This window comes from Rhinoraja longicauda, chromosome 1 (assembly GCF_053455715.1).
Source record: "Rhinoraja longicauda isolate Sanriku21f chromosome 1, sRhiLon1.1, whole genome shotgun sequence".
In the NCBI taxonomy this organism is placed as follows: domain Eukaryota; kingdom Metazoa; phylum Chordata; class Chondrichthyes; order Rajiformes; family Arhynchobatidae; genus Rhinoraja; species Rhinoraja longicauda.
This window is the reverse complement of record NC_135953.1, coordinates 65616222-65642146: the sequence shown is the minus strand read 5'-3', so window position 1 is coordinate 65642146 and position 25925 is coordinate 65616222. Positions and strand designations below refer to the sequence as shown.

The 25925-nt window shown below is 41.1% G+C and overlaps 1 protein-coding gene across 3 annotated transcripts; it reads left to right on the top strand.

Annotated features, from left to right (window-relative positions):
• Positions 1-2727: 2727 nt before the first annotated feature.
• gnpda2 (glucosamine-6-phosphate deaminase 2) lies at positions 2728-24684 on the top strand. 3 transcript variants are annotated; one of them, XM_078399107.1, is made up of 7 exons: positions 2728-2796; positions 6815-6957; positions 9043-9144; positions 17095-17277; positions 18906-19090; positions 21461-21635; positions 22402-24684. In XM_078399107.1, the coding sequence occupies exons 2-7, from the start codon at positions 6834-6836 to the stop codon at positions 22464-22466; spliced, it is 834 nt and encodes a 277-aa protein (XP_078255233.1). In that variant the 5' UTR covers positions 2728-2796; positions 6815-6833; the 3' UTR covers positions 22467-24684. The 3 variants fall into 3 exon arrangements, with proteins under 3 accessions (XP_078255233.1, XP_078255253.1, XP_078255244.1); XM_078399127.1 differs by having other exon boundaries at positions 2747-2792; XM_078399118.1 differs by lacking the exon at positions 2728-2796 and adding an exon at positions 3305-3736.
• The last annotated feature ends 1241 nt before the right edge of the window (positions 24685-25925 follow it).

The window sequence follows — 25925 nt, the reverse complement described above, 5'->3', positions numbered from 1 at the left end:
CGAGCCAGCAAGGAGCAAATTTCGAAATGGCAGATGCTTCAGGTGCTCTGGAATGGGTCGCACTAAGAGTCAGTGTGAGGTTGTTAGAGCCTACCAGCAGAGGAGAGGACAGTCTCAGAAAAAAAGCAAACTACTTGGAGGAGGCAGCTTTGAATTCATCATCAGAGGAAACCATGAGCCACTTGGACGATGAATCAATCAACAAGTTGTCGAACTCTGAACCGTATAAAGCCACTTTGATAGTGAACGGCAGGGAGGTACAACTAGAAGTTGACACGGGAATCCATGGACTATCGTACCAGAAGAAGTCTTCAGCAAACTCGATAAAGACGCTAGGCTAGATCCCAGTAGCATCAAACTAAAATCCTACACTGGAGTGAAGGTGGACATCTACGGTCAAGCAGTGGTACAGGTACAGCTCGAACCTCACCGTGAGCCCGAAAATCTGACCATAGTGGTAGTAAAGAAAGGTGAAGCCTAATGGGAAGAGACTGGTTAAGGAAGTACCCTGGATTGTTGTCAAAGCTAGTCAGCCAGAACACACCAGATTCAAGATTAAGTCCACCGAGTAGTATGCACAGTTTGCAAGATGCCATGGACACAGTACTCAACAGACACGCCAAACTGTTTGATAACAGCAGCCATGGAGTACTGAAGGGATACCAAGCCAAGGTATATCCACAAGATGAAAACAGGGGAACAAAGTTTTACAAGGCAGCTCCTGTTTCACATGCTGCTAGAAAGCAAATTGATGCTGCATTGGATGACGCTGCAGGATGGGATTATCAAGCCTGTGAAGACAGCAGATTTTGCATGCCCGATCATAGTTGTTCCGAAGCCAGATGGGAGAATGAGAGTCTGCGGGAACTACAAGTTCAGAAGAAAGATCCACACTAAACTTGACAGTCTGCGACCCGATCTCAGCAAAACTGTTCGAAGGAAGCAAGCCTCAATGAAACAGGCAGCAGATTGAGGAAGCAAGAAGCGAGTCTTTGATGTGAATGATCATGTCATGGTCAAGAACTTTACATCAAGTCCCACTTGGCTTTACGGAATGATAGCAGAAGTCATCAGTGAAGTCCTGTACAATGTAAAGTTGAGCGAGGGAAGAGTCGATCATCGTCATGTCAATCAAATGAGAGCGTACTTGCCAAAAGGTGACGAACACACCCACTTCCAAGAAAGAGAAGTGGTTCAAGCAAACTATCCACTGATAGTTAGGCCAACTCCAACCATAGGTGTAAATCCTGGAAGCACTTCAGAGAGGGACGAACATTTAATCCACAGTGATAACAAAACATCACAACCAGAGCCGGATATTGACGAACATTTAATCCACAGTGATAACCCAACATCACAACCAGAGCCTGATATTGACGAACAAATGAAAAATCCAACACAGACAGATAGGCGCAGGTCTAATAGAATTACAAGAACACCTAAAAGATTTGAGGATTATGTTCTGTATAAATGAACCTACGTATACACTAGCAATGTATTGTGTATTTTGTTTGACACATGTTCAATAGACAATAGACAATAGGCAATAGGTGCAGGAGTAGGCCATACGGCCCTGCGAGCCAGCAGCACCATTCAATGTGATCATGGCTGATCATTCTCAATCAGTACCCCGTTCCTGCCTCCTCCCCATACCCCCTGACTCCACTATCCTTAAGAGCTCTATCTAGCTCTCTCTTGAATGCATTCAGAGAATTGGCTTCCACTGCCCTCTGAGGCAGTGAATTCCACAGATTCACAACTTTCTGACTGAAAAAGCTTTTCCTCATCTCCGTTCTAATGGCCTACCCCTTATTCTTAAACTGTGGCCCCTGGTTCTGTACCCCCAACATTGGGAACATGTTTCCTGCCTCTCGTGTCCAACCCCGTAATAATCCTATATGTTTCGATAAAATCCCCTCTCATCCTTCTAAATTCCAGTGTATACAAGCCTAGCCGTTCCAGTCTTTCAATATATAACAGTCCCGCCATTCCGGGAATTAACCTAGTAAACCTAAACTGCACGTCCCCAATAGCAAGAATATCCTTCCTCAAATTTGGAGACCAAAACCAAAACTGCACGATATCGTAGGATATGCAGGTCTGTTGGTTGATATTATGTGACGTTAGAAATGAAATTGTGTTACCTACCTCCAGGTAAAAGGGGGAGGAATGTTGGGTATGGGAACCTGATTTAATATGAAATGACTTTTAATGTGAAATGACTTGCGCGATTGTACGCATGCACAAAGGAGACTTAAGATGGCGCTAACATGACTACAGGGGTGTTTGAATACTTGTGTGTCCGAGGTTTATTTATAGTCCAATTACAGCACAAATACACAACATATAAGAGTCAGAAAACTGCAACACAGAGGTTGAGGAACAGCTTCTTCCCAACAACCGTTGAGCTATCGACCAAACACTACCAACTTGAACTAAACTCTGAAATGCCTGGGTTTCATTTGAGGCTTTGTTTTTGTTTTGCACTATTTTGGGTCTTTTTATTTATTGAACTTCCTTTTTTTGATGGTTCATTATATTATCTGTTGAGTATTGTATTTGCAAGCCTGTCATGCTGCTGGTGCTGCTGGTGGTGGTAAGAATCTCATTTGGGGACATTTGACAATAAAATGCTCCTCTCTCTTTGCTCAACGACCCGTTTCAAACGGCCCGCGCCGAGCGGCCGGAGGTGACGTCGCCCCGAGCCCGCGCTCCTCATTGGCTGCAGGCGGCGGGAGGTCACGTGACTCGAGGCGTCCCGTGATCCAGGTGCGGCCGCGCGGAGACACAGAGTGGGTGAGTGAGTGGGGGGGAGGGTGAGAGTGAGGGGAGGAGAGAGGGGGAGAGATAGGGGGGAGGAGGAGAGAGAGGGGAGGGGGAGAGAGAGGGGAGGGTGACAGGGAGAGAGAGAGAGAGGAGGGGGGGAATGGGAGAGAGTGAGACAGGGGGAGAGGGGAGAGGGGAGAGGGGAGAGAGAAGAGAGAGAGAGATGACCACCACGTTGGGGGAGAGTGGTGGAGGTGGGGAGAGGGAGGGTGTGGTGAGGGGTGGAGGGAGAGGTGGAGGGGGGAGGGAGAGGTGGAGGGGGGAGGGAGAGGTGGAGGTGGGGAGAGGGAGGGTGTGGTGAGGGGGGAGAGAGAGAGAGGGAGGGTGGTGGAGAGGGAGGGAGGGAGGGGTGGGGGAGAGGGAGGGAGGGAGGGGTGGGGGAGAGGGGCTGCGAGGTCAGGAGAAGGGCTGCGGGCAGTAAACGTTGGAGTCAGGGGCTGCAGCAGCTGATCAGGGGTGGAGGATGAATGGGAGGGGGTGAGGGAATGATGGCTCAGGGCTATTGTACTGGGGGGCTGCTATACTGGCCCAAGGTGAAGGAGTTGTGGGGTTGTTTCCACCCAGATTTGTCACCTTGTGTGGAACAAATTGACGTACTGAGGGGTGATGAGGTGTTCCTGACCCCTTATATGCCCCGCACCCACCCCATAGAAAGGAGAAAACCTGGAGTTGCCTTTTCCTGTGGTGTGCTGTAATTGTGGACTTGCAAAATGTGTCCGAGACCAGTAAAGTGTGCTGTGTGCAGGGTGCAGAGAAGTTTCAGGGAGATGTAGAGAGGGGTGAGGGCATGGCAGATGGAATACAATGGACAGGTTACACCTGGCTAGGTTGTTAGAGCCAGGGGCCCTGTTCTCAACACAAAGAGTTAGTCATCCAGGTCTGAGATCTGAAAAATCTCTTCATCTAGAGGGTAGGGAATCTGAAAAATTCACTAATGAAGATGGATATAGAATCTTGATTACTGACCATGTTAACCAAAATTTTGGGGGATATTATCTATCACATTGGAGAACCTTGGACTATCTTTAATCGGATTGTACTGGACTTTATATTGCACTATATGTTATTATGTAACTTTATCCTCTATCTGTACACTGTGTATAGCTCAATTGTAATCATGTGTAGTCTTTCTGCTGACTGGATAGCACACAACAAAAAGCTTTTCATTGCACCTCATTACACATGAAGTACAAGGCATGGGCTTGATACCAGAAAGTGGCACTGAAATTGAAATAAACATCCTATCCTCCATATTTAAATGTTCAAAATTCAGGAGATTGGTGCTGGGATAGAAGAATAACCCTGATTTTAATGAGGAGCAAAAGTGTTGTAGCTGATATTTGGCCCCTCGGAGTGTGTTCTGAAGCTGTGGAACCTGAAAATTTGGCCCATAAAATCCTTGTTGCACTTGTTCCAGTGTGACTGTCAAGGATAAGGGTGTAATTTTTACAAAGTCTAACCATCGAGTGCCCATGTGCTAAGGCCTCCTTTGTATATTCAAGGGAAATATGCTGGGAAAAGTGCACATTTTTCCCTGGGGCTAGTTTCCAGAAAACAGTTCACTGCTCAATCAATCACTTTTTGGAAATGTATCTGTTCAGTGGTTTAGTTAACTTCACCCAAAATAACATGGGGATGTGGGTGGAATTTGATGTCTTCTTTCTTCATAAGCCCTTGGCTCCTCTAGGGAGCATAGGCCATTGACAAATGTCCTCCACCTCACTCAGTTGTTGGCAGTTCTTTCGAGATCTCCCCAGTTGAGCCCACTCCCAGACATTTCTGCCTGGACACCTCTTCTTCAGCTGTTCCTGAAGTGACCGCTTTTCCTTTTTCCTTGGGGGTTCCATTTCAGGGCTTGCCGAGTGATGCTTGTGGCAGGTTTTCTGAGGATGTGTCCAATCCAACTCCATTTTATCTTTCGAATTTGTAAGTCAATGGGATCCTGACCTTTTCCACAGGTCCACATTGCTTACTTTGTCTCTCCTCCAGATGTTTAGTATTCTCCTGAGGCAGGTGTTAATGAATGTTTGCAGCCTGTTTGTTGTGTGTTTTGTTGTTCTTCATGTCTCTGATCCATACAACATTACCTGCTTCACATTTGAATTGAAGATGTGTATTTTGGTGTTGATTGAGATGTATTTTGAACTCCAGATCTTCCTGAGCATGTTAAACACCACCCTAGGCTTATTGATTCTGTTTTTTATGTCTGCATCTGCCCCTCCGGTGGTGTCCACAACACTGCCTAGGTATGTGAATGTTTCTACCTCCTCCAGGGCAGTGTTGTGCATGAGGATAGGGTTGCTGGTTTTGGAGTGGATCTTCATCACCTGTGTCTTTGCTGTATTGGGTGTAAGGCCAAGTTCTGTTGCAGCTTGTAAGAGTCTGTCCGTCTTCTCCTGCATTTGTATCTGTGTATGTGAAAGGAGAGCTATGAAATGTGTATTTAAAGAGTCTTGCCTGATATTTTATAGTGGTTACATAGTGAAGGATAGAGGAAGAAATAGAGCGCGGCAACATTTTATCCCCAGTTCCTCTACATCATAGCTAAATCAATTATTTTGATCTTCCTAAATGCTTTACTCCATTTTTAAATAATATTCAAGTGATTAGTTATGGATGTCAAAAAGATACCCCCAGGTGAAGTGCAAGATACTCGAGAGCTTTGTATATACAAGTAATTAAAATTCAGTTTCATAATTATTGCCACCAATAGGGATCAGCCCTAATTTCTGCAAGTTCCTTATGTAATATATAAACGTCAATAAACTTCCACCCTTAATCACTTGTATGTAATATTGTACTAAATAGTTAAACTGAAAAAAGAATTTGGCTGAATTATTTTGACGTTAACATGCTCTATTGTATGATGCACCATAACTTTGAGTAAAGTTCCATTTTAAGAACTTAGTATCTTTGTCCTGTTGATAAAGTACCATTCCTTGTAAATAGATGTTTTCGAGTGCTGTACTCCCATGTGGCTGAAGCAACTTGACATCAAACGGAGGGCAGTTTCTGCAAACTAGGCTAGTTAATATAGTAGCTTTGTTATAGTCTGACCTGCTTTTGAATAAAAAAACCTTGCCATTTCCATTCATTAAATGAAGGATACCAATGCTGAACCAGAACTATTCTAATTTTTTGATCATCAGAATGGGTTTCACATCAGAGAGATTTTTAACAGAAAAGCAGAAAAATTAGAGAAATTGAAAACTTGTTCAAAACATTCAGTAGGTCAGGCAGCATCCATGGAGAGAATTTATCTTATCGCAAATGCTAATTGACCTTTTGCGTAGCTTGTACTTTTTCTTTTGTAAGTTAAGATTGAATGTTCAATCTATATGACTTAACCACAATTCCAATAACTGCCAAGGCATTTAAAAAAAAAGTTATGAAATACCTTTAACTTTTGAAAACTCTGCTGGTCAAATGCAATACAGTTAGAATTGTTGCTCTTCCAGTTGTTATCTTGGGTAGATTTCAAGGCCACTTGACTGGGCATGGAACTGAATATGTGACTCATCTCATGATTGATTGTGTTTATTGACAATGAGAGGCATCATGTCTTAGATGTTAAGTTACTTAACTTTGACACTTAAATTTACACTTGGCTTGACCAGATGAAAATCATGTAATTCCTAACTAAAATTTCTGCATTTACACAACATTGAATGGTTAATTAAGAGTTGGAAATTAGATCCAGAATGTTAATTATTAATAATGTTAAGTATTTTTATGTAAATGTGATTATTTTGTTCAGGAACCTGATATGCACCTGAAAGCCACAGGTAGAAAATATTTTTTTTGCTATCGCTTAAAATTCTATTGCCAAAGTAATTTTTCCCCTCATGCACTTTTTTCACCTCGGGTCATTAATGTGTAAATTGATACTTGAAATGCAATCTTAACTGCTGAAAAGGTTAGTTTTCATATTGACCTAAGATTGAATTTGTTTTGAGATTGAACTAAGATTGACAATCTTTCCCTGCAGAGATTTATTTTTCATTACAATGCGGTTGGTTATTCTTGACAACTATGACAAGGCCAGTGAATGGGCAGCCAGTTACATCTGCAATTCCATTGTTCACTTCAAGCCAGGCCCAGATCGATACTTTACGCTGGGTTTGCCCACAGGTATGTATTTCTTTTGCACAGCCTGAAATTGTTTTATTCAACTGCTTGATTATTTTACTGGGTTTTGTATTTTTAGATATCATTGTCTTTTAAAGGAAGACATTTTATGGTGAGTAAATGCAAGTGTACCTTTATTGGGAATATATTGCAGTCAAATGCAGTGACAGACAAATGGTACTATATTGGTCATGTGTGTCTTCTCATCCAGACGTGTGTGTCCAGTTCTTTCCAATTATTTTTAACTTGGGCCTGGGATGGTTGGCTTATGGTGCCTGCTAAAAACATATTAAACAACTTTGTACCCTTGTTGTCCCTTCCTATCCCTACTGCCTTGTAATTACCGTCACTGAAAAATAAAATAACCATAAATGCTGGAAATCTGAAATAAAAGCAAGAATGCTTGCAATGCTCAGTAAGTCAGAAGAGGAATAGTTAACTGATAGTTTATGAGGAAGTATTAGGACCCGAGTTGTATCTGTTTCCCTTTCCACAAATGCTACCTGATGTGCTGAGTGCTTCTAGCATTTTTTTATAATTGCATTCATCTTATCTGTGTTCCTCTTCAACCATTTTGGCTCCTTTCACCTGCTGCCTCAAGATTTATCCACTGACTCAAGACTTAATTTATCTGCATGTGTAAACTTGTAATCACTCTGTTTCTCATTTAGGTTGTTGATTAACCCTTGGGGGTATGTGATATGTATCTACTCTTGAGATTGCCTGCAAGGTCACAAATAGTCTGTTTCAGTTTTGGATAGTTATTGGCAGAGGAGGTTATAGTCCTGCAAACATGGAATTTAATGGGATAAATACCAACTAGAAGGATGTGATTGGACTAAAAAAAAGTTGTGTGGAAATTGAAAATTTTATGAGGTCTAGGGAATTTTAGTTGGGAATATTGATTTTCTTGGAAAAGGGATGATTGAATGGTGATTTACTTTAGGTGCACAAAGTTGAGTTGATGAATATGAAAGACCTCTCTGGCTTAATGAAATGAAAAACCAAGGAGCACAAATTTGAGCTATTTTGCAGAGGAAGTATAGTGGATTGGCAAAATCGTTACTCAGGTTGTAAGAGCATGGAACTTGTAAAACTGGTAGCGCCACAAATCTTAATTGGGTTCAAGGTACTTGAAGTATTACAGTCTATAAAAAAGTGTTTTTCTCTTGATCATTCTTTTTGACAAGCATCGATGCATTGAGCGAAATGACTAACCCCAGTGTCATAAATTTCTGAAGTAGAATTCTATAATTAGCTAATAGTACAGAAATTAATCATGAAATCTAGCAGTGGACAATGCTATTTGAATTCCAAAACATGTTTGAACGTTGTTTACCTTCATTTTGATATTGCACTTTGTTTCTAAGCTACTATCTACATTTATAAATGCAAATGGTAATTAGTTGGCAGTCACACAAATAGACAACATGAACCAAGTGTCCGGTATAGAACCTGTGTTTGCCATTTAAGAGGGCAACAATGTTCATAGGAATTCAGGTTTTGATTATTCCTGCACCCTCAAGATAGAGATAAAAGCCAGCTGTGCGTGTTTGCCTAGTTTTCACTTGAATTATGTGAATTAAATAGAATAGTTCTTTCTCTCCTAAGTTGCACTCAGAATTGAATGCACTTGCAGTTTATGTTTGTTTGGAGATACAGTGCGGAAACAGACCCTTCGGTGCACCGAGTCTGCACCGACCAGCAATCCCCGCACATTAACACTATCCTACACACACTAGGGACAATTTCCACTTATACCAAGCCAATTAACCTACAAACTTGGATGTCGTTGGAATATGAGAGGAAACCGAAGATCTCAGAGAAAACTCATGCAGTCACTAGGAGAACGTGCAGACAGCACCCGTAGTCAGGATTGAACCTGGATCTCTAGTGTTGCAAGCACTGTAAACTGTTGCAACTTTACCGTTGTGCTGCCCGTTGGTCACGTGCCGCCCGATGTTTATATTCCCTATATTCTCTAGTTATTTGTAAAGTTGCTATAATAAACCTTGTGGCTATTAGTAATGCATAACAAATGCTAACATAAAGTTTAAATATAAATTAGGTGTTTAATTATACTTCCAGGGAGCACACCTTCTGGATGTTATAGAAAGCTGATTGAATATTATAAAAAAGGCCATCTCTCGTTTAAATATGTGAAGACATTTAACATGGATGAATATGTTGGTGAGTTGCTTAGATTTAAATTCAACAATGTGAAATGAGTTTGTCAGTATTTCAGCAGAATCAAATATTGAATTTGAAACTGATCTCAGTAAAATTTGTTTACAATTGAAAGATTGTACAGGAAAACATTAGTCTGAAATTCAGTATTCAGCAATTGTTCCAAATTTCATACTACTTTACTGACCTTGAATGAATGCAGATGAATCAAGTGACCCTGTAATGAATTAAGGGGTACCATCCAAAGTCTTGTTACGCACTGTTGTAATATTAACATGCTTGCCAACTAGAGAAGATAATTATAAGTCAAGAATTTCATTGTATGTGCTTATTCACATAATATTATAGACAATAGACAATAGGTGCAGGAGTAGGCCATTCAGCCCTTCGAGCCAGCACCGCCATTCAATGCGATCATGGCTGATCACTCTCAATCAGTACCCCGTTCCTGCCTTCTCCCCATACCCCCTCACTCTGCTATCCTTAAGAGCTCTATCCAGCTCTCTCTTGAAAGTATCCAACGAACTGGCCTCCTCCACTGCCTTCTGAGGCAGAGAATTCCACACCTTCATCACTCTCTGACTGAAAAAGTTCTTCCTCATCTCCGTTCTAAATGGCCTACCCCTTATTCTTAAACTGTGGCCCCTTGTTCTGGACTCCCCCAACATTGGGAACATGTTTCCTGCCTCTAATGTGTCCAATCCCCTAATTATCTTATATGTTTCAATAAGATCCCCCCTCATCCTTCTAAATTCCAGTGTATACAAGCCTAATTGCTCCAGCCTTTCAACATACGACAGTCCCGCCATTCCGGGAATTAACCTAGTGAACCTACGCTGCACGCCCTCAATAGCAAGAATATCCTTCCTCAAATTTGGAGACCAAAACTGCACACAGTACTCCAGGTGCGGTCTCACCAGGGCCCGGTACAACTGTAGAAGGACCTCTTTGCTCCTGTACTCAACTCCTCTTGTTACGAAGGCCAACATTCCATTGGCTTTCTTCACTGCCTGCTGTACCTGCATGCTTCCTTTTCAGTGACTGATGCACTAGGACACCCAGATCTCGTTGAACATCCCCTCTTCCTAACTTGACACCATTCAGATAATAATCTGCCTTTCTATTCTTACTTCCAAAGTGAATAACCTCACACTTATCTACATTAAACTGCATCTGCCATGTATCCGCCCACTCACACAACCTGTCCAAGTCACCCTGCAGCCTTATTGCATCTTCCTCACAATTCACACTACCCCCCAGCTTAGTATCATCTGCAAATTTGCTAATGGTACTTTTAATCCCTTCATCTAAGTCATTAATGTATATCGTAAATAGCTGGGGTCCCAGCACCGAACCTTGTGGTACCCCACTGGTCACTGCCTGCCATTCCGAAAGGGTCCCATTTATCCCCACTCTTTATCATATCATATCATATATATACAGCCGGAAACAGGCCTTTTCGGCCCTCCAAGTCCGTGCCGCCCAGTGATCCCCGTACATTAACACTATCCTACACCCACTAGGGACAATTTTTTTTAACATTTACCCAGCCAATTAACCTACATACCTGTACGTCTTTGGAGTGTGGGAGGAAACCGAAGATCTCGGAGAAAACCCACGCAGGTCACGGGGAGAACGTACAAACTCCTTACAGCACAGCACCCGTAGTCAGGATCGAACCTGAGTCTCCGGCGCTGCATTCGCTGTAAAGCAGCAACTCTACCGCTGCGCTACCGTGCCGCCCTGTCTGTCTGTTGCTTTCTGTCTGTCAACCAATTTTCTATCCATGTCATTACCCTACCCCCAATACCATGTGCTCTAATTTTGCCCACTAATCTCCTATGTGGGACCTTGTCGAAGGCTTTCTGAAAGTCGAGGTACACCACATCCACCGACTCTCCCCTGTCAATTTTCCTAGTTACATCCACAAAAAATTCCAGTAGATTTGTCGAGCATGATTTCCCCTTCGTAAATCCATGCTGACTCGGAACGATCCTGTTACTGCTATCCAAATGCTCAGCAATTTCGTCTTTTATAATTGACTCCAGCATCTTCCCCACCACTGATGTCAGACTAACTGTTCTATAATTACCCGTTTTCTCTCTCCCTCCTTTCTTAAAAAGTGGGATAACATTTGCTATCCTCCAATCCACAGGAACTGATCCTGAATCTATAGAACATTGAAAAATGATCTCCAATGCTTCCACTATTTCTAGAGCCGCCTCCTTAAGTACCCTGGGATGCAGACCATCAGGCCCTGGGGATTTATCAGCCTTCAGTCCCATCAGTCTACCCAAAACCATTTCCTGCCTAATGTGGATTTCCTTCAGTTCCTCCATCACCCTAGAACATTTGGGAGATTGTGTGTATCTTCCTCAGTGAAGACAGATCCAAAGTAACGGTTTAACTCGCCTGCCATTTCTTTGTTCCCCATAATAAATTCCCCTGCTTCTGTCTTCAAGGGACCCACATTTGCCTTGACTATTTTTTTCCTCTTCACGTACCTAAAAAAACTTTTGCTATCCCCCTTTATATTATTGGCTAGTTTACCCTCGTACCTCATCTTTTCTCCCCGTATTGCCTTTTTAGTTAACTTTTGTTGCTCTTTAAAAGAGTCCCAATCCTCTGTCTTCCCACTCTTCTTTGCTATGTTATACTTCCTCTCCTTAATTTTTATGCTGTCCTTGACTTCCCTTGTCAGCCACAGGTGTCTCTTACTCCCCTTAGAGTCTTTCCGCCTCTTTGGGATAAATTGATCCTGCAACCTCTGCATTATTCCCAGGAATACCTGCCATTGCTGTTCTACTGTCTTCCCTGCTAGGGCCTCTTTCCAGTCAATTTTGGCCAGCTCATGCCTCTGTAATCCCCTTTGCTATACTGTAATACTGACACTTCCGATTTTCCCTTCTGCCTTTCCATTTGCAGAGTAAAACTTATCATGTTGTGATCACTGCCTCCTAATGGCTCTTTTACCTCTAGTCCCCTTATCAGATCAGGATCATTACACAGATTGATAGAAAAATAACTTCATGTTCTGTATTTCAAATTTCCTGTATTTGGAAATACTATTTATAGAGTGACACTTTTTACTTCAGCATAAATTTTCAATCCTGGGATTTTTGGGTTAGTGGCTGAACCCCTTGAATGGATAAAAGTAATATTTAATAGATCATGAAAGGCTTGAATATTGTAGCTGGCCTGGAATAAAGTGAGGATGGTTCTGGAGGTTGGGGGGAGGGAGTGGAACTGGACATGAATGTAAAATAGCTACCTTTTCCTCCATTTAAAATTTGACTGAAATTTGACTTTTGACTGAAATTGTCTATAATTAATCTTTGCCTCATCTCTTCTAGTGTTTGTAATCTCTCTCCTAGCAATGTTTATTGTTGCACAATGGTTTTGGATTGAAAAAATTCTGGTTAATGTTTTTGGACTTTTCAACTGAATGGGGCCAGTATGAGATTAAAATAAGGATCAGATTAGTTTATGTTCATACATCGATCAGCCAAAACATCATGACCACTGACAGGCGAAGTGAATAACATTGATTATCTTGTTACAATGGCACCTGTCAAGGGGTGGGATATATTAGTTAGCAAGTTAACAGTCAGTTCTTGAAGTTGATGTGTTGGATGCAGGAGAAATGGGCAGGAGTAAAGACCTGAGCGACTTTGACAAGGGTCAAATTGTTATGGCCAGACGACTGACTCAGAGCATCTCTGAAACGGAAGGCTTGTGGGGTGCTCCTGGTCAGCAGTGGGGAGTACCTACCGACAGTTGACCGAGGAGGGACAAACCACAAACCAGCGACAGGGTGTTGGGCGCCCAAGGTTCATCGATGCGTGAGGGCAACGAAGGCTACTCCGTCTGATCTGAACCGACAGAAGGTCTACTGTGGCACAAGTCACAGAGAATTTTAATGGTGGTCACGGGAGGAATGTGTCACAATACACAGTGCATCGCACCCTGCTGCATATGGGGCTGCACACGGAGGGCTAACAGGATATTAGGCAGGTGGTCATAATGTGTTAGCTCATCAGGTCATAATGTTTTGGCTGATAGGTATATGCAGTGTGCAATGAAGCTCCAATTAAACAGGATACATACAACAATGATGAACAGTAACAAATACAAAGAGTGCAAAGTAGCATAATGATGCAAGATTGTAGTGTAATCTAAAGTAGTGCAAGTGAATAAAAAAAGTACAATATAGGAATAATAGGGGTATGGATGAGGTGGTTGATTCAGGAGTCTGATAGCAGTGGGAAAGAAGCTATTTAGTCTGACATCTGGGGTTTCTCAGAAGGTAAAAGAAAAGGAATGGCTTGGCTGGCAGCAAGCATTCGACAAGGTCCTGTATTAAAATCATGAGAGGAATAGGTTGGGTAGATGCACAGAGTCTCTTGCCCAGAGTTGGTGAACCGAGGGCATAGGTTTAAGGTGAAGGGGAAAAGATTTATTAGGAATCTGAGGGGTAACTTTTTCACACAAAGGATGGTGGGTGTATGGGACAAGCCGCCAGAGGAGGTAGTTGAGGCAGGACTATTCCAACATTTAAGAAACAGTTAAGACAGGTACATGGATAGGACAGGTTTGGAGGGATATGGACCAAATGCAGGCAGGAGGGACATGTTGGCCAGTTTGGGCAAGTTGGGCTAAAGTGCCTGTTTCCACACGGTATCACTCTATGGCAGACATCCTTGATGATATAACCCACCATGAAGATGGACTAGATGCAAGGAATTGATAATGGACAGGTGTGTTCACCACTCTGCAGGCTTAGGCAGTCAGGCAGCGCAGTTTCCATCCCTGGCTCGGGTGTATCCTATCAGAATACTTTCTATAGTGTATCTGTAGTAGTTTGACAAAATTCTTGTGCACGTGCTAAATCTTCTCAAAAGCCTGAAATGTGCTTTCTCGATCACTGCCTCAATGTGAAAGACCAGAATTGATTACTGTTAATATGGATGCCAAGCAACGCATCTTTCCAGCAGACACAATCCTCATCACAACTCCATTGATGAGTACAGGGCTGTGTTTACTCCTAAACTTCCTTAGGTCAACAGCTAACTCTTTTGGCTTGCTGTTGTTCAGGGCTAGGTTGTTTTGATACCATGGCACAAGGTTCTCAATCTCTTTCCTGTACTCTCGTTGTTGATCCAGTTTATAAGTAGTGTCACTTAAAGAAAGGTAACTTTGAGGGTATGAGACGTGAATTGGCCAAGATAGACTGGCAATTGATTCTTAAAGGGTTGACGGTGGATATGCAATGGAAGGCATTTAAAGACCGCATGGATGAACTACAACAATTGTTCATCCCAGTTTGGCAAAAGAATAAATCAGGGAAGGTAGTGCATCCGTGGCTAACAAGGGAAATTATGGATAGTATCAAAACAAAAGATGAAGCATACAAATTAGCAAGAAAAAGCAGCCTACCAGAGGACTGGGAGAAATTCAGAGTCCAGCAGAGGAGGACAAAGGGCTTAATTAGGAAAGGGAAAATAGATTATGAAAGAAAACTGTCGGGGAACATAAAAACTGACTGCAAAAGCTTTTATAGATATGTGAAGAGAAAAAGATTAGTTAAAACAAATGTAGGTAGGTCCCTTGCAGTCAGAAACAGGTGAATTGATCATGGGGAACAAGGACATGGCAGACCAATTGAATAACTACTTTGGTTCTGTCTTCACTAGGGAAGACATAAATAATCTGCCGGAAATAGCAGGGGACCGGGAGTCAAATGAGATGGAGGAACTGAGTGAAATCCAGGTTAGTCGGGAAGTGGTGTTAGGTAAATTGAATGGATTAAAGGCCGATAAATCTCCAGGGCCAGATAGGCTGCATCCCAGAGTGCTTAAGGAGGTAGCCCCAGAAATAGTGGATGCATTAGTGATAATTTTTCCAAACTCTTTAGATTCTGGAGTAGTGCCTGAGGATTGGAGGGTAGCTAATGTAACCCCACTTTTCAAAAAGGGAGGGGGAGAGAAAACGGGGAATTACAGACCAGTTAGTCTAACATCGGTAGTGGGGGAAAATGCTAGAGTCAGTTATTAAAGATGGGATAGCAGCACATTTGGAAAGTGGTGAAATCATTGGACAAAGTCAGCATGGATTTATGAAAGGTAAATCATGTCTGACGAATCTTATAGAATTTTTCGAGGATGTAACTAGTAGAGTGGATAAGGGAGAACCAGTGGATGTGTTATATCTGGACTTCCAGAAGGCTTTCGACAAGGTCCCACATAAGAGATTAGTATGCAAACTTAAAGCACACGGTATTGTGGGTTCAGTATTGATGTGGATAGAGAACTGGCTGGCAGACAGGAAACAAAGAGTAGGAATAAACGGGTCCTTTTCAGAATGGCAGGCAGTGACTAGTGGGGTACCGCAAGGCTCAGTGCTAGGACCCCAGCTATTTACAATATATATTGAATGCAACATCTCCAAGTTTGCGGATGACACGAAGCTGGGGGGCAGTGCTAGCTGTGGGGAGGATGCTAGGAGGCTGCAAGGTGACTTGGATAGGTTAGGTGAGTGGGCAAATGCATGGCAGATTCAGTATAATGTGGATAAATGTGAGGTTATCCACTTTGGTGGCAAGAACAGGAAAGCAGACTATTATCTGAATGGTGGCCGATTAGGAAAAGGGGAGATGCAACGAGACCTGGGTGTCGTGGTACACCAGTCATTGAAAAGTAGGCATGCAGGTGCAGCAGGCAGTGAAGAAAGCGAATGGTATGTTGGCATTCATAGCGAGGGGATTTGAGTATAGGAGCAGGGAGGTTCTGCTGCAGTTGTACAGGGCATTGGTGAGACCACACCTGGAGTATTGCATACAGGTTTGGTCTCCTAATCTGAGGAAAGACATTCTTGCCATAGAGGGAGTACAGAGAAGGTTCACCAGATTGATTCCTGGGATGGCAGGACTTTCATATGAAGAAAGACTGGATAGACTCGGCTTGTACTCGCTGGAATTTAGAAGATTGAGGGGGGATCTTATAGAAACTTACAAAATTCTTAAGGGGTTGGACAGGCTAGATGCAGGAAGATTGTTCCCGATGTTGGGGAAGTCCAGAACAAGGGGTCACAGTTTAAGGATAAGGGGGAAGTCTTTTAGGTCCGAGATGAGAAAGTTTTTTTTCACACAGAGAGTGGTGAATTTGTGGAATTCTCTGCCACAGAAGGTAGTTGAGGCCAGTTCATTGGCTATATTTAAGAGGGAGTTAGATGTGGCCCTTGTGGCTAAAGGGGTCAGGGGGTATGGAGAGAAGGCAGGTACAGGATACTGAGTTGGATGATTAGCCATGATCATATTGAATGGCGGTGCAGGCTCGAAGGGCCGAATGGCCTACTCCTGCACCTGTTTTCTATGTTTCTATTGGTGAACTGAAAGATTGAGTACTTGGCCACGCACATGGGTGTATGTAGTTGAGCATAGGGGTGAGCACACAACCCTGAGCAGCACCAATGTTGAGGATTAGCATTGAGGAGGCTTTATAACTAATTCTGACCAATTCTGCCAGTCAGGAAATCCGAAAGCCAGTTGCAGGTCAAGGCCCCAGCATATAAATACCTTCTGTACATTGAAGCTTTAATTCAGTTTCATCAGTTCTGTTAGTTGCGGGAAAAGGGAAATTATTTTGGGTATCGTCTGTGTTTGAATTTCAATTTTATAAAAATGACATACAAAGTAGTAGTTGGAGCATGAATTCCACTCAAACAAATAACATTCTTTCCAATATTGTCTATTTTAGCATCAGCTCTGTACAGTATATTCTAAAGTGCAGGGCTAATGTATAGTAACAAACAAATGGTGCTGAAGAAAGCTTTAGTGACTGAAACCTTTAGTGCTGTACCTTTGTTATTTATTTACAACAGTTTGCTTGCAATCATTTGGAATTTAACATTGTGATTCTTTTTAGGTTTAAAATCTCTTTTTATTTTGCTGTTTAGCACTTCCAAGAGATCATCCAGAAAGTTACCATTCATATATGTGGAATACCTTTTTTAAACAAATTGACATAGATCCAAATAATGCTCATATTCTTGATGGTAATGCACCAGATCTGCAGGCAGAGTGTGATCTATTTGAACAGAAGATTGCTGATGCTGGAGGGATTCAGCTCTTTGTCGGAGGTACATTTTGTGTTCTTTTAAAGTGTAATCATTCTATATGTATGCCACAAAATGTACAAATTGAACTAAAAGCCTGATACTGAGAAATAAGGTGCCCAATGCTTTTAAAGTGTACTCTCAGACAGTCAATTTTTTTGGACGCAGGAATGTTGATGTTTTATTCTATAATTAAACTATAGTGCAATGTCCATTGCATTGTGCTGCAACATTATTCAAATGTTGTTCCGATGCCATTATGTAAAGTTTACCATATTTCTGGAAATGTGCAATTGACTGAGTTGGCCCTTCTTTGTTATTTTTACACTTGAATAGGAATTTAAATGTACTTTACTTGGGAAATGGCTCCATGAATCCATGGCTTTAGTGATTATATACAAAACACAGACAGAATACCTTTATTGTCATTCGAACCGAACGAAAATCATTTGCCAGCAGTCACAACAGCACAGAGCAAAAGAAAAAAAGAACACAAGACACACAACCCCAACACAAACATCCATCACAGTGACTGCAAACACCCCCTCACTGTGATGGAGGCAAAAAAACGTCCTCTCTCTTCCCCCATGCCCCTCCCACGGACAGACAGCTCGACCCCTACCGAGGCGACCGACCCGCGCAGCCCCCGCAAGGAGATGGAAGGTCCCGCGGCCGAGCCGTACCGGGCGCTGGAAAGTCCCGCGGCCGTACCGGGCTATGGAAGGCCCCGTGGCCGAGCCGGACCGGGCGCTGGAAAGTCCCGCGGCCGTACCGGGTGATGGAAGGCCCCGCGGCCGAGCCGGACCGGGCGATGGAAGGCCCCGCGGCCGATCCGTACCGGGCGATGGAAGGCCCCGCGGCCGAGCCCCGTCCCGAGGAAGAGACCTCAAAAAAGAAAGGTTTCCCCCACCACCCCCCACACATACACAGCCAGAAACAAACCACCCCAACACAAACGAAAAGGAAAAAGGACAAACAGACTGCCAGCGAGCCGCAGCCGTTACGGCGCCGCCACACGTGACAAAACACCTATTTTGTGCCTCAATTGGTAAGCCTACTAAATGGAAATTTGCTAATGATTTTCAAATTATCATTCAGTAGCATTTATATAAGAGAGAAAACTGGTGTTAAGTTTCAAATGATCAAATTCGAACATGGTAAGGTCAAGTATATAATAGTGAATTGATATTTTCAGTATTTTATTTGTAAAATTAGTCAGCCCAGATTAAATTATGGTGAAGAACATTTTGAGAGTTTTCCACTTTATAGTTGGACACTCCTTGTTGTATATTTATTAATTAATGCCCATTTTAATTTTAGCATCAGTTTAAACATTATTAAGGCTTCCTCTTGCAGGCAGAAATGTTGTTATCTAAAGCAGTACACTTTCACCAAATATTTGTGTGCCAGAATATATCAACCTAAATTGCCTCTCTACGTAAGGTATAATGTTTAAAGGCATATTTCCTTATATATGTTAAAGTTCTAAATGATAATTAGCTAAAAGTCCACCTTTTGTTTAATCATTAAGAATCTTATTAATGCATGGAAGGCTTATAGCTTTAATTTTGCTAAACATTTTAATATACATGTTTTTGTTGTTTTGCTATTCAGGTTGTTGTTTGTAAAATATGTTCACATTTTCTTTCTAGGCATTGGTCCTGATGGACATATCGCTTTCAATGAACCTGGATCCAGCCTAGTGTCAAGAACAAGGGTGAAAACATTAGCCAAAGAGACCATTCTTGCGAATGCCCGATTTTTTGATGGTGACCTGAAAAAAGTGCCTAGCATGGCATTAACTGTTGGTGTTGGAACAGTGATGGATGCTAAAGAGGTAATATATAGAAATCTGAAAACATTGCAGATTTGGAATTACAGGACATTTGCTTCTTAAGGTGTACTCATTATAGACCACTTAATTGTTTAGTTTTAGTGGAGACTAGACCAAGTGGACCCATTGGGCCCAAACCTCTCCTGCATTGGTGCAGCACCCTGTTCTCTCCCCCTCCCCTCTCTCCTCAACCCCCCCTCCCTTCTCCCCCCCTCCCTCCTTTTAAACTTTAAAATGTGAATAAGGGGTAGGCCATTTAGAACGGAGATGAGGAAGAACTTTTTCAGTCAGAGAGTGGTGAAGGTGTGGAATTCTCTACCTCAGAAGGCAGTGGAGGCCAGTTCGTTGGATGCTTTCAAGAGAGAGCTGGATAGAGCTCTTAAGGATAGCGGAGTGAGGGGGTATGGGGAGAAGGCAGGAACGGGGTACTGATTGAGAGTGATCAGCCATGATCGCATTGAATGGCGGTGCTGGCTCGAAGGGCTGAATGGCCTACTCCTGCACCTATTGTCTATTGTCTATTGAATAACTTTAAAAATATAAGATCGATTTCAATAAAACTACTTGTATTATCACTAAAGTGACAATGGTGAGTAAGGTGGGCCTAAAATTGTCACGCTATCGTGTACCGTTTTGGCTGAAGTTCAGTCACAAACAAGATAACAAACGAGAGTTTTAGTATATAGACTAGAAAAGAGGGCCCGTTGGGCCCGTCCCCACACCCCCCATTCTCTCCTCCCCCAGCCCCACTCTTACTCTCCAAGTGTGCCCGTTGGGGAGGGCCCGTTGGGCCCGTCCCCACACCCCCCATTCTCTCCTTCCCCAGCCCCACTCTTACTCTCCAAGTGTGCCCGTTTTTTTTTTTTTCCTAATCAGATGTTTTTGTTTTTTTTCCTAATCAGATGTGCAGTACTTTGGTCAACGTGGGTTGTTTTTAAATGTGCTATACAAATAAAATTGACTTGACTTGACTTGACTTGACTTGCAATAACAAAAAAGACTTCTTGGAAGCTTTTCGAAACAATGTAGCCGTCACAAGCTGAAAACTAAATCCTTGCTGAAAACTAAATGATTTTCTGGAAACTTTTGGAAACAAATGTAGCCCCTTGAAGAAAAGGGTTAGAAATGAAAATTTAAACTTTAATATCTCTCTAGCTTTAAAAAGGTAGCTTCAATTTGAACGAAAGTACTTACAATAGTTGCCCAGGTTAATGGTGAATACGGCGGTACAAAAATCGTAGCGCTTTGGTGTACCGTCTTGGAGGAGTAGGGTTTGTAAGTTAACTTCCGTACATACACACATACATCCCTACATACGAACGCAGAGTTTTAGTATTATATAGATATAGAAGATAGATATAGATATATAGTCGTTTGCCATATTCCAAGGAATAATACGTGATAGACAAAAGGCTAGAACATGAAATACTGTATTAAAAATATATATATTTTTGAAGTTTGTTACTCTGAACTACCAGACTATTTTGTATGCAAAGTCAAGAAAATGCATGGTCAGGTAAGTCTCTGAGGTACTGCAAAGTTTACACTCAACCGGAGAGGTTCATTCTGTTCCTTCCTGTCCTTTTCCCTAAAGGCAGTTTGGAATGGAATACTTTATTGTCACATGTGACAAGACACAGTGAGATTCTTTGCTTGCATACCCATTGTATACAAATAGCAGTTTGTGTCTGTGATACATAATGTGTTTGGAATTTACTGTGCACCAGCAATACATCAATGTCTGATTCAAAAACATCTTTGAGCAGTTTAGATGGGGAGTTCCCAGAATAGGATACTGTATACTTTATAAACCAAGGTTTTTAATGTTTTGGGGATCTGCTTGTAGTTTGTGCTCGATTTGGTGAAAGAATATCATGCATTAATTATATGAATACAAGCTTCTACATGGCTATGCTCATATTTTGGGGCAGTCCAATATAGGTTCAATGGATTGGGGAGGGCAGTAATGTATGGACAGATGTGATTTGTATCCTGTATTTTATGGTAATTAAAAGTTCTCCATAAGCCACACTTCAATTGGTTCAATGGTATGAATTAGCAATGTGGTTTAAGATATGCATATTCAGATATTTATTTGAAAAGTAGAAACTAATTTGAATTAAGTTGGAAAAACTCAGTCCACGTTTATTGCTCAAATGCTATATTTTGCTGTTAATAATAATAATAATGCATTACATTTATATAGCGCTTTTCAAACACTCAAAGACGCTTTACAGGGATTATTAGAACATAGAGAAGAAAATAAATAGATAAATAAGTAAACGAACAGAAAAAGGAGACCAGTTTAATACCAGTTTCTTGATCAAGATGTGTAAGATTAAACTAACTTCGGTTTGAAACTTGTTTTTATAGGTAATGATTCTCATCACAGGAGCGCACAAAGCATTTGCATTGTACAAGGCAATAGAAGAGGGAGTCAATCATATGTGGACAGTTTCTGCATTCCAGCAACATCCACGTACAACCTTTGTTTGTGATGAGGATGCTACTTTGGAGCTTAAAGTTAAAACTGTGAAATATTTCCAAGGTAGGTAAAAATGCTCAATTGAATTTGGGATAAAGATAACAGCTGGTTGTGATTGAGGCTGAGCATGGGGGAAGTGGGGCCAGGGTTGCATTTTGTTTTGGGCATTTTTGGTATTGAGTTTTAGTTATTAGTGTCTTGTGGGTGTGTGCCGAAGCAGCGCGTGAACTCTCAGGGTAGCTGGTGATAAAACATAAGCATTCACTCTGCTCAACTTATTCAGTGCAATGATTATTCCAGGTAAACACAATTATTCTTTATGAAACTTGATATAAGCACCACTTTAATTTCTTTCAAATATAGAAATATGTTGAACCTATTCATGTGACCATTTTTTTGAACAGGGAATTAATTGTGCTGTTCCTATACAAATTTAAATGTATCACAAGTTTAAAATGGCCATTTAATTAAAAAAAAAAAATTTCTGTTCTAATATAAACCAAGCCTCAACATGGAATTGTTTTGCATATTGTTTGCATGATTTTGTTGAATCGTGTAAATATTGATCAAAACAGCTGTCATAATCTACTCCATTATTGGAATGATTCTTCCGCAATATGATTGTAAAATGCTTTCACTTATTTAAAAGGTTTATTTGGTGCTGTGCCATGCAAATCATTTTGATTTGCCGTTTTTCCTGTGAATGGTAGTACTTTGTGATGCTGGTTATTTTGATAAGGTGACTTGTGCTTCAATAGAGGATAATGCATTTAATGTATCCTAGTGTCTTTTTGGAGTCCTGCCAACTAATGAAACATTTATTTCTTAGGTTTAATGCATGTGCACAATAAACTTGTGGAACCATTGCATAGTATGAAAAGTTACAACAACTGAAGAAACTAAAATGGGAAAACTTCCCATCATGCTCAGCTGACCAGAATGTGAAAAGGGCATTGCTAAATTGAGTACTGTGCAACTTTTTTTATTGACAAACTCATGTAAATTAAGCAAAATGATTGTGCTGAAGTAACTTTGAAATTCCTTTTGCATATTCAGTATTCTTCTTTCCTGACCTATTTTTTGTACTCTGATCATTAACCATGAATATTTAGTTATTTATAACAAAGATCTTACAAAGAATGTACAAGGGGAAAAATAAATGGGTCATGGGAAACATCAGCAGGCAGTCTCTAGGTTCCGCGTGTTCCATTTGCTGAGAGTTGGCAACTTCACCACACACTTTCACACTAACAATCAGCAAGAGGCTTAAATCTATTAAACCATCTGTGACACGCCACATATTTGGCATTGGGATATCTGTGCTTTCCTTCATAAAGACTTCTCGCTTTAGCTTGAATCTCCATTGGGCTGATCCTTTGTATTTCATTTCCCATCCACAAGGTGTTTTCTATCTCAGATGCCACCTGATTGCTGCTTTGTAATTGCAGTTGATTTTAATGGTACCGGACCTTTCACATGTTTCTTTATACATTGTCCTTCAAATTCATATTTACAGCTGACATGAGATTAGAGTGTGTCTTTGGCCCCCCTTCAAACTTAATTATTTTCATCTTTTGCTCTTAACCACTTCACCCGTAAGAGGAGATCCAGCACTCTTGCTATCGCTTGCTTTCCAATCCTTTTGCAATGTTTTTGAGGGTGATTATACTAAACGTGAGTTGGTGTATCTGCCAATAACCTAGAGTATATATGGTAAATGTTGCTTCCTAGCACGTGCTTCCAATTGCAATATTCATCTGCCTGCACTAGTTTGCATTTCTACAACTTTCCTATCTTGATTTTTTTAATTTTGGGGAAAATTTCCATGAAAGTCAGATTTCTGTAAGTCAGGTAACCCAGGCAACCCTTGTACTTGCAAAGATAATGTCCATTCCAAAACATAATTTAAATAAACATTCCAAATTGGTGGTGATCCTCAGTTTGTTTTCTCACATTCAGTAACTTGGGGCACATACACATTGAAAGACCAATTTGCTGAAATATTTACTGAAGGTTTTGTTTATTGCAAGTTCCTTGGCATCTTTAGAAATATTCAGTTACTTGCATCTACTACATGAACTTTAAAAGTGATATAATCAAATTTATAATGCGCACCAATTGTTTTGTTTCACAATCTAAACAACCCAAGGAACAAACGCAGTTTGTTTTTTGTTACTGCCTCCTTCACCTATTACAATGTGGCACATTGTGCTATTGTTGGAGTACATTGAAATTAGTAATGACATACAAAGTTACAAATTTAAGATTTAGCTAAGTGACTCAACATCTATTTTACAAGCCAGATGTAGAAACTTCAAACTGCAGATGCTGGATTACAAAAAAAGACCGTGCAGAAGTAAATCATCGGGTCAGGCAACAGCTCTGGAGAACATGGATATGTGATGTTTTGGGTCGGTTTGAAGAAGGGTCCCAACCTGAAACATCATCTTTCCATGTTCTCCAGTGATGCAGCCTGACCCCTTGAGTTTCTCCAGCACTTTTTTTAAATTTTACAAGCCAAATGGAAACCGTATAACGGTTAATTTCTGTTATAGATTTGATTTCTGTTGCACTTTTAATGCTTTATTATTTCACTGCTCCATTTGCCTTGACATTGTAATGACCAATTGTTTGCTTTACTTTATATTTGTAGTACTAGTGCAATTAATGAGACCATCTTATGTTATTTTAATCATGGCAATTAGTGGAAGAAAAATCATAAATGAGTCTATTTCTATCGACTGGAAACATTTCAGAAAATGGCAATGCTTTGCAAGGAAATGGCATCAGAAGTATTACTAGATTAAATGTTTACCAGCTAAGGTATTATGTTAGCAGGTATGGATCATTTCAGAAAACCTAATTTAAGATATTTTCGCACACTTGAGCATTAAATTGAATTTGATAGATGCTTGATTTCCTAAAGATGCATAAATTGTACTGAATACAGATGTTTGCTGCATTAAATACTGCTTCATGTTATAGTGGATCTGAATGTTAAACTTTTTGTATTAGCACCGTTCCTGGATGACGAACTTGTGCATTCATATGCAGCAACTTATCTTTATGCCTTAATCTAAATTACCTGAACTGATTTATGTATAATCTCAATAAAGGCTTTTTAATAACATTTGTATTGTTATTGTACAAATTTCAATTCTTGAGAGAGATGAACACTTGGGAAAGTGAATGGCATGTCTTGAAGACAGTCTGCATTACAGTTGAAGTGCTAGATATTCTAAAACATGAAGTTGGAGTAACTCAGCAGGTCTGACAGCATCTCTGGAGAAAAGTGATAGGTGACGTTTCGGGTCGAGACCCTTCTTAAATACCCTGATTAATGAAGGAAAGTGTGCCTAATGTTGTCTTCGCTGTGTACCTGTGTCAGCACATTTAGGGAACTAGGTACCTGTACTCGTAGATCTTTGTTGTACAGCCCTCTGACTCCTACCAAGCCAATTCTGTATCCAATTGGTGAGCTCACCCTGCATACCATGCGATCTAATGTTCTGATGGGGCCTATCTTGTCAAAGGCCTTGCTGAAGGTGATATAGACAATGTCTACCACCCTGCCCTGTCCAAAGGTACAGCTAATTAAGTGATTGATCGTATTTCTTGGTATCCTGTTAACCTATTTATTATATTCAGAGGTTTATGGCTGTTACTGTTTCATTTGCCTGGCTCTTTTATTGCATACTGCCTGGAAAAAATATCCTTCTGACCGTTGACAGATTTTGATACTTCCTAACACTAAATAATTCATGCTCAACTGGACTGTCTGACCATGATGTATAGCCATAATAGATTTGTAATGTTGTAATGGGCCTGGTTCTGGGGAATAAAATAGAACAAATGGGGTGTAACAACAGAAATTGTTAGCTACAGTGACTTCAACATGATTCAGTTTGATAATGTCTGGTCTATGAAAAGTAAATTGCTCCTTTGCACAAACGATGGCCTCAATAATTTGAAGGGAGGTTGGAGGGAAGGGGGGGGGGGGGGGGGGGTCCAAGATTGATAGATTGAAAAACAAGGATGTAGGGTAATTGTACCTTTCATAACCTCAAATCACCCTGTACACGGCTGGAATATAAAGTTCTTCTAAATTGCCATCTCTGTGGTGATGTAGTAAAAGTCAAAGAGCAATGAGATGAGGATTAGATCTTTAAAGTTGAGTGAGGGGTACATTTGGGATCAGAAACAATGATTTCTGGTAGTATTTCTGGGTCTCATTTAAAACATGGTCTCATTTATGTGACTAAAATATAATTTTACACTGCTCTGACCATTATCACAACTGTTTGAGATTTACAATGCAAATTGAATTTTCATCAATTTTAGGTGTGACTGATC